Source organism: Tiliqua scincoides, chromosome 3, assembly GCF_035046505.1.
Source record: "Tiliqua scincoides isolate rTilSci1 chromosome 3, rTilSci1.hap2, whole genome shotgun sequence".
Classification (NCBI taxonomy): domain Eukaryota; kingdom Metazoa; phylum Chordata; class Lepidosauria; order Squamata; family Scincidae; genus Tiliqua; species Tiliqua scincoides.
This window is the reverse complement of record NC_089823.1, coordinates 2,065,363-2,083,266: the sequence shown is the minus strand read 5'-3', so window position 1 is coordinate 2,083,266 and position 17,904 is coordinate 2,065,363. Positions and strand designations below refer to the sequence as shown.

Sequence of the window (17,904 nt, the reverse complement as noted above, 5' to 3'; positions counted from 1 at the left end):
CACCCGTGGGCTGGGCAGAAAAGGGTTAAGCATGTCTCTTTGTGTGTTTGTTTTGTTGTAACCTTGCTGGAGCCTTAGGGATCAGGCAGCCTGGAAGTTACTACAAATGACTAGGATCATCAGATTTTTCAATAAAATTAAGCGGCAATGAGGAGAGGAACACAGGCTGGGAAAAGCAGAGTGGTATTTTTAGATGGTGTAGAACTTTGCAACTGTTCACAGGTCCCACAAGTCTTCATTAGTTTCTCTGGGACAAAGAGTTATGAGCAACCTAAAATCCCTCAGACTCCTTTTCCAGTCTGGTCAGTTTCAAGGCATCATTTCATGCTGCTTTGCCTCTTCTGCCCTTGGGAAGCTGTTTGGCTGCCACCATCTGCTGTACTATGGAACACAGTTAGTATTGCAATTTCTTTTGTTAAGTAACAATTGCATGGCTGAACTTCTAAGGAAAAGCAGTATCAAGGCAAGTCTGGCAAGTCTCTTGACGGGGGGGGGGGGGCATTTCACAAGCTGGCCGTTCTGTTCCACCAGAGTCAATCAAGAGGGAACATCACCACAGACATGTGCGTTGAGAACACGTCAGCTCGCAAACCCGTTTCAATGCAGGCAGCACAACCACCCTTAGTGAACAACCTCTCCTGTGCAAGAACCACTGAGAGTGGCAAAAGTGCGTGCAAACTGAGTTCCGTCAAGAAGATTTTTCCAGGAACTACCTGCAACCCCATCACTTACCGCTGCAGGTGCCGGAAAAGAGGCCCTGGGACCAATCCTGTCCCACTTTGCAGCTGCAATGCAACCCCAAATTAAGGGAACAAATGTTCCATACATTGAGGAGGCTTCTGCGATTGCCCCTCCAATGCCACCCCATTGGCATGGCTACACCCACACTGGAAGGTTGGACAGGATTGGGTCCTGGGAGTGGGGAACGAAGACAGGGAGGGAGAACCACCAGTGTCCAGGATACAAAGCAGGGAAAGAAGACTGGCTCACGCTACTTGGCAGTGACATGACGAGACGGGGCAGAGCTCTAAGTTTTGGGGGAGCCTCACCGCAGCACGCAAGTGGCCCCCCCTTTTGGAATGTTCTGGGCAGGGGGAGCAAAAGAGGCATTCACCTGCCTGCATATGCGTCTGTTTTGCTCCCCAAGCGGGATGGCTCTGAAGGCGGTGGCGTAGCTGGAGGGGGGTGGAGCGCTCGGTCTGCCAGGGAGAGCAAGCAGCCCCTCCCTTCGGAGCCATTCCCGGCGGGGGGGAGCAAAACGGAGCCGTACGGCTCCGAAGGGAGGGGCCGCTTGCCCACCCCGCTGAGGCTCCCTGCCCAGCCAGAGCTGCGCCCCCTCCAGCTACGCCTCTGCCCGAAGGGGAGGGGCCGCTTGCCCTCCCCGCCAGACCGAGCGCTGCGCCCCCCAACTACGCCACTGTCCGAAGGGGAGTGGGGAGAACGGAGCGCGGCACCCCCGCCCCGCGCAGGGCCGGAGAGGGGAGGCGAGGCGAGCCTCACCTTGATCTTGTGCAGGGAGCGCTCGGCCTCCAGGACCTGCACCAGCACCACCACGCCGGCCTTGCTGTAGGTGAGGCTCCAGCCGTCGTCCGAGTTGCACTCGGCCCGGAACTGGTCGAAGTCGCGGTCGTCGGGCACCTGCACGCCCTCCCGCGCCTGCATGGCTGCGAGGGGCGGGGAGGGGCCGGGACCCGCGGGAGCGCAGGAGAGTCGACGGGCTGCGGCTGAGGCGGCTCTTCGCGCGGGCGGGCGGGCCTCGGACGCGGCTCCTCGGGCAGCGCCGCGCGACTGAGGGGCTCCGGCGCCGCCGTCCAGGTGAGTCACGCCGAGCCGCAGCCGGAGCCACGCCCCCCACGGAGGGAGCAGGTGGCGGGCGGGGCGGGGCCGCCCCTCTGCTCCTCCTACCGGCCCCCGCGCTCTCGGCTGTCAGGGGCGACCGCCCTCCTGAGGCGACGCTGCCTCAGGGACGCCGGCGCCTGGGGGGCGCTCATGGCCCACCGCCGCCCTGCGATTGGCTGCCGCGTCGGTCGGTCAAAGAAGGGGGCGTGACTCGGGCAGAGCCCCGCCCACAGGTCCCTCCCGACGCGCGGCGGCGCCTGCTGGGTCCCTGCCCCCCGTCTCCAGGCGGGGGCGCTCGCCTCAGCGGGAACTGAGCAGGCCTTCCTGCGGGCAGAGCGCGCGGTGCCCCTTGGAGGCGTGGCGTGGCGTGGCGTGTGTGTGGCGAGCAGCGGTGCCTGACTCGGGGAGGCTGTGGGCACCTGCGAGCAGGCTTTCGCTGGAGGAGGAGAAGGGGCGGGGGCTTCGCGCCCCCTACTTTGGGGAGCCTCTGCAGGAGAAGGAAGTGGGCGCAAGCCCCCAGCCCCTCCTCCTCCAGGGAGAGACCGGAAGTGACTTCACAACGTGACGTCACAATTCCAGGTGACTGTGACGTCATTGCCCCAGGTGCCAGCTTCTAGTTGTGCCTCTGGCTGGCAGCCTCGCTGTTGGTTCTCCCAGGTGCAGCTTTCCAGGGGACGCAGAGTGGCGCTCAGACCCGGTGGCTTCCCTGCCCCCTCGCGGTCTGCATTGGCACCACCCCCCTCCGCCACCCAGCACTCTGCGCGCCACCCCCCCTCTGCTCTGCTGCATGGTGGTAATTGGCGGCCCTGTCCCATCCACACTGTCCTGGAACTAGGCCCTGTTGACTCTGATGGGACTTTTGAGCAGACATGCCTGGGACTGGGCTCTGTCACATCGCCTCACGCATCCGAGGATGGGGCGGGCTCCACCACTGAAAAGCACCTGGGCTGGGCTGGGCTGGGCCGGGCCGGGCAGGCCACTCAGGTGTGTCAGGACTCTTTGTTGTTTGTTCTGGAGCCAGGATCTCGGAGATGGGGAGGCAGCCCATGGAATGTGCACACTAACCGGTGGAGCCAATTGGGGTGCTGTTCATGGGCTCCTCTCCTGTGAGTCCAAAGCGACCTAGAAGGTGCTTCCCCCTGCACCTCTATGGCTGCTCAGGCATTCAACTGCCACAGTTCACCTCCAACATTCAGAACAGGTTTCTGGGCTAAATCCTAATTTGACTTCAATTCGAGCCCACGTCCACTCAGCAAAAAGCGGAGAGGAACCTCACCCCCAGACCCCTATTCAATTAAAAGTCCTCCAGTTTAATAGAGTCCAGTTGGTGCAGTGTTTCATAACTGCAGAGGCACCTTGCTGATGCAAGCCAGGTGCCAGAGACATGCCACCCTCTGCAAAGAGCATTCATAGACTTAGTACAGCAACAGGTCTGGTTGATCACAGCACAACCTGGGGTTTAGAAAGTGCTGCTGTCCTGAAAATACCTGAATGTAGACACACACCTGGCATTCCCGCCCACCCTTCAATGGAGAGGATCCCATTGCATTAACACTTAGTGGCATGTGCACATTGTAATAATCCTCAGGTACATGAGCAGTGCACCCATTTACTGAAAAGTACCTGGATGCCTGTTTATTGGCTCTCTAGCAGTCATTGCAGGTAATCAAATGCTGATGAGCATCATTAGTTTCTTCAGCCCAGCAGCGGGTTCCTTTCCTGTGTGGCTGCAGCAAGCAGGCACAACTCAGCCAGCAGGCCTGGCTGGAAACAGCTCATTAAGGCAATCAGCCTTGCTAATTATTTGGGCAGTTATATGTTAGAGTGCCTCTGGCTAGACGAAACAGGCAGAATGATTGTCTACAAAACAGCTGGTCTCATAATGCAGCCCAGGGCTCTGCATGTGGCTGTTATCCCATGGGATGTCCAAGACTGATCCATTCTTTGACCCAGGGCACTATTTTGAATGCTCTGGGTCCAGGGCCAGCCCACGCACAAGGCCAACGGAAGCGGCTGCCTCAGGTAGCAGACAGGTGGTGGGCACCCGCCTCCGTATGCCTTCCTGCCTCTAATGCTCTTCCTTCTCCTTCCATTTTCTGGATTGGAAAAGGAAGGGGGAACAGAGAAGAAGAGGAACTGTGGAGGGGAGGGGAGTGCTGAGTGAGAATGCAAGCGGTAGGCACACCAGGGGCAAGGGAGGGAACAGCATCTGGCATGCTGCCTCAGGTGTTGGCCCAGCCCTGGCTGGGTTGGTCACAGACCAGCCGTTCATTCCAGTACTTACATTGGGCCCAAGGGGCAGAAATGGAAGGATTCTTAAAAGGGGTGGACAGCACTGTGTTTTTGGCCATCTGCAGAGCAAGCACCATCGCAACAAACTGTGCATTTTGTTAAGACTATTCTGAGTGTTATCCTCCCCACCTCAAGTTCCTGGCACTCTGCTACAGAATCCCAGGCTGGAACCTATCTCTAGCCTGTGGGCACAGCAACATGGTAGCTGGCCCCATGGTAGCTGGCCCTCCTGGTCCCTAAACCCAGGAGGGGGCAGGTGGGAAGACAGGGGACCTCTGATGACCCAGTAGTGCGAGAAAGCCACCCTCTACCTAATCACTCTTCCAGCAAATGCTGACACTGAAAACAGATCCTGACTCTGGCAAAATGCCCCCCCACCAGTTTTGCATTGTAAAAAGTATAGTTAATCTGACTAGGATGATGCAGAAGAACATCCTCGCTAGATGAGGCCCAAGGTGGGCAACTAAGTCCAGCATCCCATTGCCCACAATAGCCTACCAGCTGCCTCTGGTAAGTGGGAATTCCACAAGCTGCTCCCATACAACAGGTGTGCAGAGGCAGGCAGGCTCTTGCCTGCATGACTTGTAGACATTGTTAGACTTGCCTTTCTTGAATGTGTTGATTTTAAGTGTGGTGAATTAACTGCGCTGTCCCCTGAAGGACAACCCAATCTCTTGACTCACCCTCCCTGTTTTCCCATAGACTCGGGCAAATCCAGCTGCAGGTCTGATTTAAGAGCCTAGCCAAGGAGCTGTACAGTACTCAGTTTAATAAACTACATGCATTACCAACGCATGTGTAGAACCTGAACTTACTTATCAATCAATCAATCAATCAATCAATCAATCAATCAATCAATCAATCAATCAATCAATAGTTATACCCCTTGCACTCATGCTGCCCAAAGCAGCTTACAACATAATATTAAAAACAATACAAACTAAAGATTAAAAGCATTTTAAAAAACCTACAAAAATATAATAACAGCAGCACTAAATCCAAATCAATAGCAATAACTGTATCAACAAGAGGAGCTAAGCAACAACTGAACAGAAAAGAACACACAAAACAGAAACATCATCCACCAAGGGTGCAATCCTGACCCCTTATGTCAGTGCTTTCCAGCACTGACCTAAGGGCAATGCAGCTCCAGGGTAAGAGAACAAACATTCCCTTACTTTGAGGAGGCCTTCATGAGTGACACCTAACTGTAGGATGCAGCACATGTCCCATTGGCACCACTATTCCAGTGCTGGAAAGCAGTGCTGGAAACCCCTGCTAATTGGGTAAGAGGCACTTTTTCAAGTGGGTGCTCCTTTTTTTAGCAGGGGGAGAGTAACTGGCCCACCTCACCCCAGCACTGTCTGTTTTAGTGGCTGTCTGCTGGTATTCTTTTTGCATCTTTTTAGATTGTGAGCCCTTTTGGGACAGGGAGCCATTTAGTTGTTTGATTTTTCTCTGTAAACCGCTTTGTGAACATTTAGTTGAAAAGCGGTATATAAATACTGTTGTTGTTGTTGTTGACATAAGGGGTTAGGATTGCACCCCAAGGTGATCAAGGCCATCTCTGTCCTAAAACCTGGTCTGAATTCAGACTGAAACAGATCCAGCTATTTCATGTCATTCAGGACCTGCGGGAGCTGAGATGACACCACCCGCTCAATCACCTTACCTGGGAACAGGAACTTAGAAACTGACCAGACATTCTCCAGTATAGTGAGAACTAGGGTGGGTCCTTTCAGGAAGGTGTGCATGATCTCCAGCTTCAAAACCAGGGGCAGCCCCCCCCCCCACCGCCCATGATGGGTTGACAATCCTCACCGGCCACTTGGCCAGTTCCTCATGGGCCAATCATATCAGCTATGCTGGACAAAGGTTAGTTGCCAGGCAGATGACCTCCCCTTCCTGTTCACATATGTGATGAATGCCTTGTGGTGTCGTCACCCCCCCCCCATTTTGGCCTATTTTTCCTTATTTTTGTATCCCCTGAAGCTTCTGTGCTGGTTCCACAGCCTGCTTAGTGGGGGCAATAGATGAGGCAATGCTGCAGCTCTCCTTGCCCATGTGTCCAGCCTAAGACGGCAAAGGACTTTCAAGGCATTGAATTATGTTGGTGGAAGAGGGGAACAATCAGGTACTCATGACATTAGATAGCAGGAGTCAGCAGAAGCAGTCTATCTGAGCAGTGGGAACTTGCTATTTTGGGCACTCTGAGTGTTCTCAGAAAAGGCCCACTGCTGCTTTTGACTCATTCTAGTGTTTCTTCACTAGACTCACAAAGAGACTCGTTTTCCAGACTCACAAAGAGAGTCTGGTCCAACAAGAAGCTGACGGAACATACCAAGATCCAGGTCTACAGAGCTTGCGTCCTGAGTACACTTCTGTACTGCAGCGAGTCATGGACTCTTCGCTCACAACAGGAGAGAAAACTGAATGCTTTCCACATGCGCTGCCTCCGACGTATTCTCAGCATCACCTGGCAGGACAAAGTTTCAAACAACACAGTCCTGGAACGTGCTGGAATCCCTAGCATGTATGCACTACTGAAACAGAGACGCCTGCGTTGGCTCTGTCATGTTGTGAGAATGGATGATGGCCGGATCCCAAAGGATCTCCTCTATGGAGATCTCGTGCAAGGAAAGCGCCCTACAGGTAGACCACAGCTGCGATACAAGGACATCTGCAAGAAGGATCTGAAGGCCTTAGGAGTGGACCTCAACAAGTGGGAAACCCTGGCCTCTGAGCGGCCCGCTTGGAGGCAGGCTGTGCAACATGGCCTTTCCCAGTTTGAAGAGACACTTGGCCAACAGTCTGAGGCAAAGAGGCAAAGAAGGAAGGCCCATAGCCAGGGAGACAGACCAGGGACAGACTGCACTTGCTCCCAGTGTGGAAGGGATTGTCACTCCCGAATCGGCCTTTTCAGCCACACTAGACGCTGTTCCAGAACCACCTTTCAGAGCGCGATACCATAGTCTTTCGAGACTGAAGGTTGCCAACTAACTAAGTGTTTCTTCAGAGCTGGAGGCATAGAACAGAGAACTGAGCAGTGAGAGGAATCCCCAGCGTCTCAGAAGTTCCACCCAATTCAGTTCCTGGCATCCCTACATGGAAAAGATGCCCCCCTTTCCCAAATCCCTGAATTGCAGTTGCTGGTTAGAGGAGACAGGATTGGTCTAGGACAGATGATCTGGCTTGGACTAAAGCACTCTCAGAGATGTCATGCCAATGACCCAATGTCTCATTGTGAGACCTGTTGAATCTTTTGCCCAAAATATGTGGAGCAGCAGTGCCACCTGATGGACAAGAGGGTCACTCCTCCCAACCCATGTGGCACTAGATGGTTTTGGACCACAGAGGTGGGGTGTATTTGTGGCTGGCAGTCACAAGTGGATAAGGCAGAGAGCAGTGCCATTCAGCACCTATGGAGAAACATGGGCAATGGGGGTGTTTGGTAAGCTTGGGTGACCCTTCGTGCTGTGAACAGGGGCAGGACAGTAGCCTTTTAACCTCCTCATGGTTGAAACTGTTACAGCATCAGTTTTGGGGGAGGATACTGGTGCAGACAGGTGCTCCTGGGGCGGGGGCCAGTCCCCAGGTTGCTCTGTGACTCCCTCCACCACTGGTGCAGGAGCAGCCAGCTTGGCAGTGCAGAAGGCCTGAGTGCTTGTGTCATTGTTTGTTTCGCTGGTGCAAGCTGTGTGGGTGCAGGAGGAGGAGAAACACTGTCTGGATTTCCACATGTGCCTGCAAACACCGGCAGATGGGAAGAGAAATAAGCAGGGAGCCTCTCCAAGGCTGCAGTGATGACTCATGCCTGGAGTCAAAGGCGGCGCTTTCTGCATCGCTCCCCTCTGGTGGCTCTTCCGTGGGGGTTCTCGAGCTTGCAGGCCTCCAAGCAACACTGCCAACTGCATGCCTGTCTGCAAGCATGGATATAGCCTTCCCCACATTCCCAAGCAACGGGAAAACCGGGGGGGGGGTCATCTTTCACAGGGCCGATCTCCTGCTCAGAAAAGAGGATATGGCAAAATCTGCTTGCCTGCAAGAGGGAAAAGCAGTTGATTGTCAGCCCTGATTATCCCTCCCCCTCCCCAGCAAGGCTCCGGCGCCTGCAACAGTTGGTTGCCTGGCAGAACTGCAACAGGTGAAGGGCCTTCCCACAACTTTATGGCTGAAGGATTTCCCCTGTCAAATTCCTGCCCATTGTGCAGCTGGCGGCAACACTCCCGATAAGCAAGGATGGCCACCTTCTGTGTTCTTCCAGAGGGGCAGCAGCCATGTCAGGAGGTTGCAGCAAAAGCTGCAGAGCAGCCTCAAGACTCGCCTGTTCATTTCAGCATCAGCTTTCCTGGGCTGCTGTCTGCTGGCGTAACTTGGTAAGTCCTCAAAATGCCACCAGACTCTGTTCTTCATTATGATTATTCGAACAGCACCATCATGTGCTGGTCCTTTACAGGCTGCAAGAGGACATGTCCCTGCCTTGAAGAGCTGAAATATGACACTGGGGAGGGGGGACAAGGAAGGGCCGGGAAATGGAGGTGGGGTAAACAAGAAAAAGCACGCTCTTATTTCCATCTCAGTTACAGTAGCATATGGGGACTGAGGAGCTCAGCAAAGGCTCCAGACAAAGATCTGAATTCTGCCACACAATCCACCCCTCTCAAGTGCTGCCAGGCTGTCTGACAAATTGGCCTCACTAGCAGCGAGGACTTCATGGTTCTGGGGCACATGTCAGCAGGCACTGCGGTCCAAGATGGTCAGTCTTCCAAGAGACTCTTTCCCAATAACCAGACACCAAATGCACAGTGAGCCTCTGAGGGACTGGGCACGTTCCTGGCTGCACGGTGTTGTGTTGCCGTGTCAGACTCAAAGTGGAGTTGCACATCACCAGCCACTTGAGACAACCAACAGGAGCACAAAGAAGAGCTGGTGATGTCACACAGCTCAGTCTGCCCTCCCCTGCAAGCTGCAATCCAAGGAAGGGGTCAGTGGCATCCCCTCCTGCTTCCTTGCTCCCTGCAATGTAGTGACTGAACAGAGTACAGGAAGTGAGAGGACCTGGCTGCTGGGTCACATCGAGAAGGGCCCACACCTGGTCCAGCATCCTGTTTCCTGCAGCGGCTGACTTTGGGTGCCAACCAGCCAGACACAAGGGCAAGAGTCCTCTCCTGCCGTTTACCTGCTGGCAAGTGGTATTCAAAGGTCGACTCTTTCTGAACATGAAAGCTCCTGCAATCATGGTAGCCAATACCTAATGACCTCTCTTCCTCCATGAATTTGTATTAAAGCCTTTCAAGCAAGTTGTCATCATCACCACATCTGGGAATAGGGATGTGAAGCGTGCCCTTCTTTTGTCTCTCCTGAATCTTCTGCGATCAGTTTTACAGTCGGCCGGTTTGAGTGTCATGACAGACAGAAGCAGCAGAACATCTCTCTGTCTGTTTTTCTCTGTATCATCCATCGGTTTGTGAACCTTTTATCATTTTCCCTAACAACAACTCTCTCAGCATCTTAAAATAACAAATGTGCTTCAGAAGCTTTCCTGGATGGCATATGGTCTGGCACTACCACATTGTTGCCCAGCTTGCTTTTTAGAACCACACGGCACCAGACAGAAAGGCTGTCTGATGCGGCACCGCGGCCAATGGCCCAGCTCACTGTTTTGAAAAAGGAGGAAGGCAATGGTGCAAGTGGAACAAGAACTTGGCTGTGGGGATCAGAATACAATAGTGGGAATTGGGAATGGAAATAAAAAGCAATGCCCTTTATGCACGTTGCCTTGTGTGGGCCCTCAACATAAGTAGATCCTACAGAGAGGAAGGGACTCCTTACAAGGAAAAGGGAGGTGGGTGTCATGTTGGCATAAGTTGGGGGGGGGGGAGAACAGGTGGGGGGAAAGACATAGGGGAAATCAGGAGGGTTCCCCAGGGGAAATTGGGCCCCCCCCCACTGGAAAACCAGGGGTGGGGTGGGGAGGAAAGCTTGAGGAGAAAGAAAGAGCTGAGGTTTCCAAGTCTAAGCTGCAGTTTTCTGCAGCCTGAACCAAGTGCTGCACAGGACTAACCCATCCATTAGGCCAACTGAAGCAGTCGCTACATAAGAAACATAAGAACAGCCCCACTGGATCAGGCCATAGGCCCATCCAGTCCAGCTTCCTGTATCTCACAGCAGTCCACCAAATGCCCCAGTTTGCACACAAAACAGCAAGAGACCTCATCCTGGTGCCCTCCCTTGCATCTGACGTAGCCCATTTCTAAAATCAGGAGGTTGCACATACACATCATGGCCTGTAACCCGGAATGGATTTTTCCTCCAGAAACTTGTCCAGTCCCCTTTTAAAGGCATCTAGGCCAGATGCCATCACCACATCCTGCAGCAAGGAGTTCTACAGACCAACCACATGCTGAGTAAAGAAATATTTTCTTTTGTCTGTCCTAACCCTCCCAACACTCAATTTTAGTGGATGTCTCCTGGTGTTATGTGAGAGTGTAAAGACCATCTCTCTGTCCACTTTATCCTTCCCGTGCATAATTTTGTATGTCTCAATCATGTCCCCCCTCAGACGTCTCTTTTCTAGGCTGAAGAGGCCCAAACGCCGTAGCCTTTCCTCATAAGGAAGGTGCCCCAGCCCAGTAATCATCTTAGTCGCTCTCTTTTGCACCTTTTCCACTTCCACTATGTCCTTTTTGAGATGCGGCGTCCAGAACTGGACACAATACTCCAGGTGTGGCCTTACCATAGATTTGTACAACGGCATTATAATATTAGCCGTTTTGTTCTCAATACCTTTTCTAATGATCCCAAGCATAGAATTGGCCTTCAGGAGCAGATCAGCAGAGGGTCCCCACTTCTGTTCCCAACTTGCCTCCACTGGGAGGAGCAGAGGCCAGTGGATTTCCTGGTAAGGGTGGGGGCAGCATTTGGCACTTTGCCTCAGATGCCAGGTGGTGTTAGGCTGGCCCTGGCTACAGGCAAGGTGAAAAGCCCTAAGCAACCCGTGAAATCTCTTCATTTGCTTGTGGTGGGATGGCCAGCTTCTCCCATGGAATGATCACTCTCAGCCAGCACATGCCACAGGGTCAAGAAGGGGATCTTTACAGAGTGAGCACAGAAACCGCACTTTGGTAGTTAATTGATTTCACTGAATTTTGTGCAGCAGCCAGGCGACTCCTTTTCATTCTTGCAATCTGACATCAAGCTACCAAAACGAGCAAAGCAATGATCCCAATAAGCATGCCAACACACACTTGGACATAGCACGTGAGTGACCAACTTGGCCTTGCAGCACATGTGACGGAAGGTCAGAGAAGCAGGTGGTACTTTGCAGCCCCTCACTTTGTGACTGATGGGAGGTGTCTTCCTTAAGCTGGCTCTTGCTTGCTGCTGTTAGAAGCCTTTTCTGGTCCTTTTAAGAACAAGGTTTCTTCTGGCACTGGGCAGCAATTCCTCTGACTGTCCTTGAGCTTACCCCCTCCCCCAGATGGCCCTCACCCACCTGCATCTCTGCTAACTCACACACTGGCAAGATTTCCTGCATGCCTACACCCAATACTCATGGTCCCAACTATTCCTTATGAAGCCAAGCCAGTTCTGCTTTCATGTTGCTTCGCATTCACTGCATGCAATTTTCACTTCTTCCACACTCATACAACACAGAAGATGGTGAATTCCTGCATTAAAGCAATAGCAGGTAATAGCACAAGGCAACCGTGGTGCAATAATGGACAGAACAGCAGATCCTTTAATTGAGGCAACAGCAGGTCAAAGAGCAACTGATCTGTACAATTATAGCAACAGGAGACATCTGCATGTATGATTGCAAAAAACCCAACCAGATTGTGACACACAGCAGCTTCCAAGAGGGGCCTGCAGAACCACGTTTGAGTGGCAGCTGTGACAGTTAAGGGAGCCTGCCTTAAAAGGAAGCCTGAGGTTGATTTTGAGCTTCCTTCTACAACAGTTACAACAGACTGACCGAGAGTTCTGGGCTGCAATCCATGTGTACTTTCATGAAAGTTATTGTATTGGCAACCTTCAGTCTCGAAAGACTATGGTATCGCGCTCTGAATGGTGGTTCTGGCACAGCGTCTAGTGTGGTTGAAAAGGCCAATCCGGGAGTGACAATCCCTTCCACACCGGGAGCAAGTGCAGTCTGTCCCTGGTCTGTCTCCCTGACTATGGGCCTTCCTTCTTTGCCTCTTAGCCTCAGACTGTTGGCAAAGTGTCTCTTCAAACTGGGAAAGGCCATGCTGCACAGCCTGCCTCCAAGCGGGCCGCTCAGAGGCCAGGGTTTCCCACTTGTTGAGGTCCATCCCTAAGGCCTTCAGATCCCTCTTGCAGATGTCCTTGTATCGCAGCTGTGGTCTGCCTGTAGGGCACTTTCCTTGCACGAGTTCTCCATAGAGGAGATCCTTTGGGATCCGGCCATCATCCATTCTCACGACATGACCAAGCCAACGCAGGCGTCTCTGTTTCAGCAGTGAATACATGCTAGGGATTCCAGCACGTTCCAGGACTGTGTTGTTTGGAACTTTGTCCTGCCAGGTGATGCCGAGGATGCGTCGGAGGCAGCGCATGTGGAAAGCGCTCAGTTTCCTCTCCTGTTGTGAGCGAAGAGTCCATGACTCGCTGCAGTACAGAAGTGTACTCAGGACGCAAGCTCTGTAGACCTGGATCTTGGTATGTTCCGTCAGCTTCTTGTTGGACCAGACTCTCTTTGTGAGTCTGGAAAACGTGGTAGCTGCTTTACCGATGCGCTTGTTTAGCTCGGTATCGAGAGAATGAGTGTCGGAGAAAGTTCATGAAAGTAAGCCCGACTGAACTAAATGAGACTTACTTCTAAGGAGACATACCAAGGATTGGGCTACTAGGCTCCTAAGTGCACACACATACAGCACACACCAGGGAGAAAAAGACTGAGGCACTAAGCATATCAACAATTTGACTACACACAATACAAGAAAGGGGGGACACTGGGGTCAGCTGCTAGGCTTTGCCAGAGACTAAAGTTAAGAACATCAGAAGAGCCCCGCTGGATCAGGCCAAAGGCCCATCTAGTCCAGCTTCCTTTATCTCACAGTGACCCACCAAATGCCCCAGGGAGCACACAAGACAACAGACACAACCTGCGTCCTGGTGCCCTCCCCTGCATGTGGCAATCAGAGGCAACCTGCCTCTAAAACCAAGAGCTTGCACGTACCTACTATGACTTGTAACCCGTAATGAACTTTTCCTCCAGAAATTTGTCCAATCCCCTCTTAAAGGCATCCAGGCAAGATACCATCACTACTTCCTGTGGCAGAGTTCCACAAACTAATTACACGCTGGGTAAAAAAAAAATTTTCTTCTGTCTGTCCTAACTCTCCCAACACTCAACTTTCATGGATTGATTCTGGTGTTATGTGAGAGGAAAAAGAGCATCTCTCTATCTACTCTGTCTATCCCCTGTATGATTTTGTATGTCTCAATCATGTCGCCCCTCAGACGCCTGTTTTCTAGGCTAAAGAGGCCCAAACACTGCAGCCTTTCCTCATAAGCAAGGTGCCCCAGCCCTGTAATAATTTTGGTTGCTCTCTTTTGCACCTTTTCCATCTCCACTATATCCTTTTTGAGATGCAGTGACCAGAACTGGACACAATACTCCAGGTGTGGTCTTACCATCGATTTGTACAGCATTACAATATTAGCTGTTTTATTCTCAATGCCGTTCCTAATGATCCCAAGCATGGAATTAGCCCTCTTCACTGCCGCTGCACATTGGGTCAACACTTTCATCGAGCTGTCCACAGGGACCCCAAGATCTCTCTCCTGATCAGTCTCAGTCAGCTCAGAACCCATTAGCCTATATGTAAAGTTTTGATTCTTTGGCCCAATGTACATGACTTTACACTTACATTGAAACGCATCCATTTTGCTGCCCATTCTCCCAGTTTGGAGAGATCCTTCTGGAGCTCTTCACAATCACTTCTGGTCTTCACCACTCAGAAAAGTTTGGTGTTGTCTGCAAACTTAGCCACATCACTGCTCAACCCTGTCTCCAGGTCATTTATGAACAGGTTGAAAAGCACCAGGACAGATCCTTGGGGCGCTCCACTTTCCACCTCTCTCCATTGTGAAAATTGTCCATTGCCACCCACTCTCTGCTTCCTGGACCTTAACCAGTTCCTAATCCAGGAGAGGACCTGCCCTCTAATCCTCTGACTGTGGAGTTTTCTCAGTAACCTTTGGTGAGGGACTGTGTCAACCGCCTTCTGAAGTTAACTATCTCTACACACATAAGTTCCCTGAAGTTAACTATCCCTTGTGTGTAAGTTAACTATCTGCTCCTACTGACTCAGGTTCAAAGTATTGCAGGAGTCATGGGATCAGCTTGCTGAGGACAAGCAATCTCCCGTTTCAAAGCAGGCCGCAATGGGTTTAAAAGCAAAGCCAGAGGTGAGCCATAAGGAAATAGGGCAAAGCCACTTAAGGGCACAATCCTAACCCCTTATGTCAGTGCTGGAAAGCACTGGACATAAGGGCAATGCAGCTCTGAGGTAAGGAAACAAACATTTCCTTACTCTGAGAAGGCCTCCATGAGTACCACCCAACTGCAGGATACAGCACATGTCCCATTGGCACTGCTATGCCAGTGCTGGAAAGCACTGACAAAAGGGGTTAGGATTGCACCCTAAGGCTGCTTTCCTGGGGAAGGGGGCTCATTGCCAGGCAGCCCACTAAAAGGGCTGGAGAAGCTGGCACAGTCGCTTTGCGCTCAGGGGTGCCTGTTCAGTGGGGCTGGAGCAGCAGTTTCTCACTTGTGTGTAGCGAAGTGTAGAAGAAGGGAGAAAGGCTGGAAGGTCAGTGACCCATGGTGCACTTGGTGCAGCGGTTCTTGGGTAGTGGGAGAGAGAGGACTTGACACAGCACAGGCAGGTCAAGATCAAGAACGCAAAGACAACGCCAGCCAAGAGGCAAAAAATGAAGGACACAAGACAAAAGGAAAATGACACAAGGGGACTTGGGACTCCGCTTTTTATACCATTTATTTCATTTATTTATTTATGTTACTGTATTGGCAACCTTCAGTCTCGAAAGACTATGGTATCGCGCTCTGAAAGGTGGTTCTGGCACAGCGTCTAGTGTGGCTGAAAAGGCCAATCCGGGAGTGACAATCCCTTCCAAACCAGGAGCAAGTGCAGTCTGTCCCTGGCCTGTGTCCCTGGCTATGGGCCTTCCTTCTTTGCCTCTTAGCCTCAGACTGTTGGCAAAGTGTCTCTTCAAACTGGGAAAGGCCATGCTGCACAGCCTGCCTCCAAGCGGGCCGCTCAGAGGCCAGGGTTTCCCACTTGTTGAGGTCCATCCCTAAGGCCTTCAGATCCCTCTTGCAGATGTCCTTGTATCGCAGCTGTGGTCTACCTGTAGGGCGCTTTCCTTGCACGAGTTCTCCATAGAGGAGATCCTTTGGGATCCGGCCATCATCCATTCTCACGACATGACCAAGCCAACGCAGGCGTCTCTGTTTCAGCAGTGAATACACGCTAGGGATTCCAGCACGTTCCAGGAACTGTGTTGTTTGGAAGGTGATGCCGAGGATGCGTCGGAGGCAGCGCATGTGGAAAGCGCTCAGTTTCCTCTCCTGTTGTGAGCGAAGAGTCCATGACTCGCTGCAGTACAGAAGTAACTGCCTTATGAACTACTGTACATTTTGCTGAAAAGAGGTATATAAATATACGCCCCACTTCAGGCATATTTTTCCAGATGAAACAGCCCCAGACACCTTTCCTTGTAAGGAAGATGCTCTGCCCCTTTGTCATTCAGGTTGTTCTGAGAGCCAGAGAGAGCTGGGCCTTCTCTGTTATGGTTCAAGCCAGGTTTCCTACCTGAGTGAGCAACTGTGAAGCAAGAATCTGCACACACAGTTCCTCTGTGTTAACTGATCTGGAGTAGAAGTGTGACATTTGACATTATTATTATTATTACGCTGAGCAGAGGCTGAATACTTTTATAAAAAGTGTTCATTTTCGGATGCCCTGCCCTGAGACACTTGCAGTCTGGAATTCAACACAGGGAAGACACTGGCAGCAAAGCAATTAAGAGGCAGTTACATGTTGCAGCAGGCAGGCAGGCAGACAAAAGTGTACACACCAATCTCTCCTCCCCTCCCCTTATTCCTTTCAGTTCTTCAGGTAAATGAGGTGTGTCTTTACAGGGTGATGCCCTGAATTCTGTGCTCCACCCGCCCAACACAGCAAGGTCTCCCTGTCAGCCACCTGACTCCCTTGGGCAGAAACTGCTGCTCTATTCTGCTCTGGTTATCACTGGTGGTCTGCTTATGATTCTACTGTCTGCTCATTAGGACGTGAAGCTGCCTCAGTCTGATTTAATGGGCACCCATGGAGAAGACCGGAGCTGAGACTGCTGTCAGCTGTTAAGCATGCAGGAATCTTGCAGAGCAACTGCAGTACCAAAGGAAAGGCACAGTTGAGGTCCAGAGTTACAAGGTTATGTCATGGCTGGTTTGGGTTGATGCTCCAATTTGAACAGGTGCTATTCAAGGAACAGCCTGCCTCTGAGCACCTGCAGAGTGCTCTTTTTTCCAGAGGTGATATAGCAGGGTAACTTTTGCAACTATTGTGGCAAGACATACTATAGAGTAGAATACAGAGTAGCTTTTGCAACTATAGTGGCAAAATCTTGCCTCAGCTACAAATACAGAGGCTGCAATCCTAGACACACTTCATCAGGAGCAAGCCCCATTGGACTCATTATTGGAATTTACTTCCAAGTAAACATGGTACAGAATTGTGCTGTATTAAGACTATTTATATATTGCTTTTATTTTTTAAAAAAGTAGCTCACAAAGCAGTTTACATAGCATAATAAATGTTTCCTGGTCCTCAAAGGACTCACAATCTAAAAAAGAAAGAGGAGTCATGAGGAACAGCTGCTGGACAAGGCACCAGGCTGGGGTGAAGATGGATAGTGATGCCCCCCTCCACTACGTACAAAGGTGCCACTTGTAAAGATGCCTCTTTGCCCAGTTAGCAGGCAATGGGTTTGGGCAAAACAGTGGTGTAGCTGGGGGGGGGGCAAAGCACTATGTTTAGCAGGCGCCTGAACGCGCTGTGCAAGCAGCCCCTCCCCTTCGGAGCCATCCTGGGCAGTGGGAGCAAAACGGAGGCCATCAAGGCATGTACAGAGTGAGAGGACAGATTTCCCCCACTGCACTCACTGCACTCACAGACCAGGGAGCAGCAAGTCCCTGGTCTAATTTTATATTAGCAATAAAATATTGAAGTGAATGGGGACCCACTTGACATTAGCTTCTGACCCAGCTAGTGGGTCCCGACCCAGTGTGAGAAATCATTAAAACTTAAGACCCACAGTTTGAGAAACACTAAAAAAATCATTAAAACACAGAAAAAAATAAAAAATTAAGAAAAAAATCATTAAATGAAAATAAAAATAAAAAATTAAGAAAAAAATCATTATAAATTAAACTGTGTAATTAAAACTATAAAACTTTCGAAGTGTGAATCGTGAGCATTCAGAACTGGAGGCGCTTCCACGCAGCCATCACCAGCTCCGCGCACAGCCACGCCGCCGGCCAGCCGCTTCCGCACTACACGGCTGCCTACAATCCCTAGCACCCACTGGCCCCACGGACTAGGAGCCCTTTGTTGACGTCTCGCCCCGCGGCTTTATGGGAACTGTAGTCCCTCCTTGCCTGACAGGCTTCAGGGTTGGGCAACGGCAGACTACAACACCCATGAGGCCCTCCCGCAGCGCTTT

The 17,904-nt window shown here is 51.6% G+C and overlaps 1 protein-coding gene across 1 annotated transcript in view; it reads right to left on the bottom strand.

Annotated features, from left to right (window-relative positions):
* Positions 1-1,979, bottom strand: part of STARD10 (StAR related lipid transfer domain containing 10) — a 42,810-nt gene extending 40,831 nt beyond the window's left edge. The window contains exon 1 of the mRNA XM_066619931.1: positions 1,501-1,979. Within this exon, the coding sequence (XP_066476028.1) occupies positions 1,501-1,662 (162 nt within the window). The 5' untranslated portion in view covers positions 1,663-1,979. The remainder of the gene's footprint in view (positions 1-1,500) is intronic.
* Between the last annotated feature and the right edge of the window lie 15,925 nt (positions 1,980-17,904).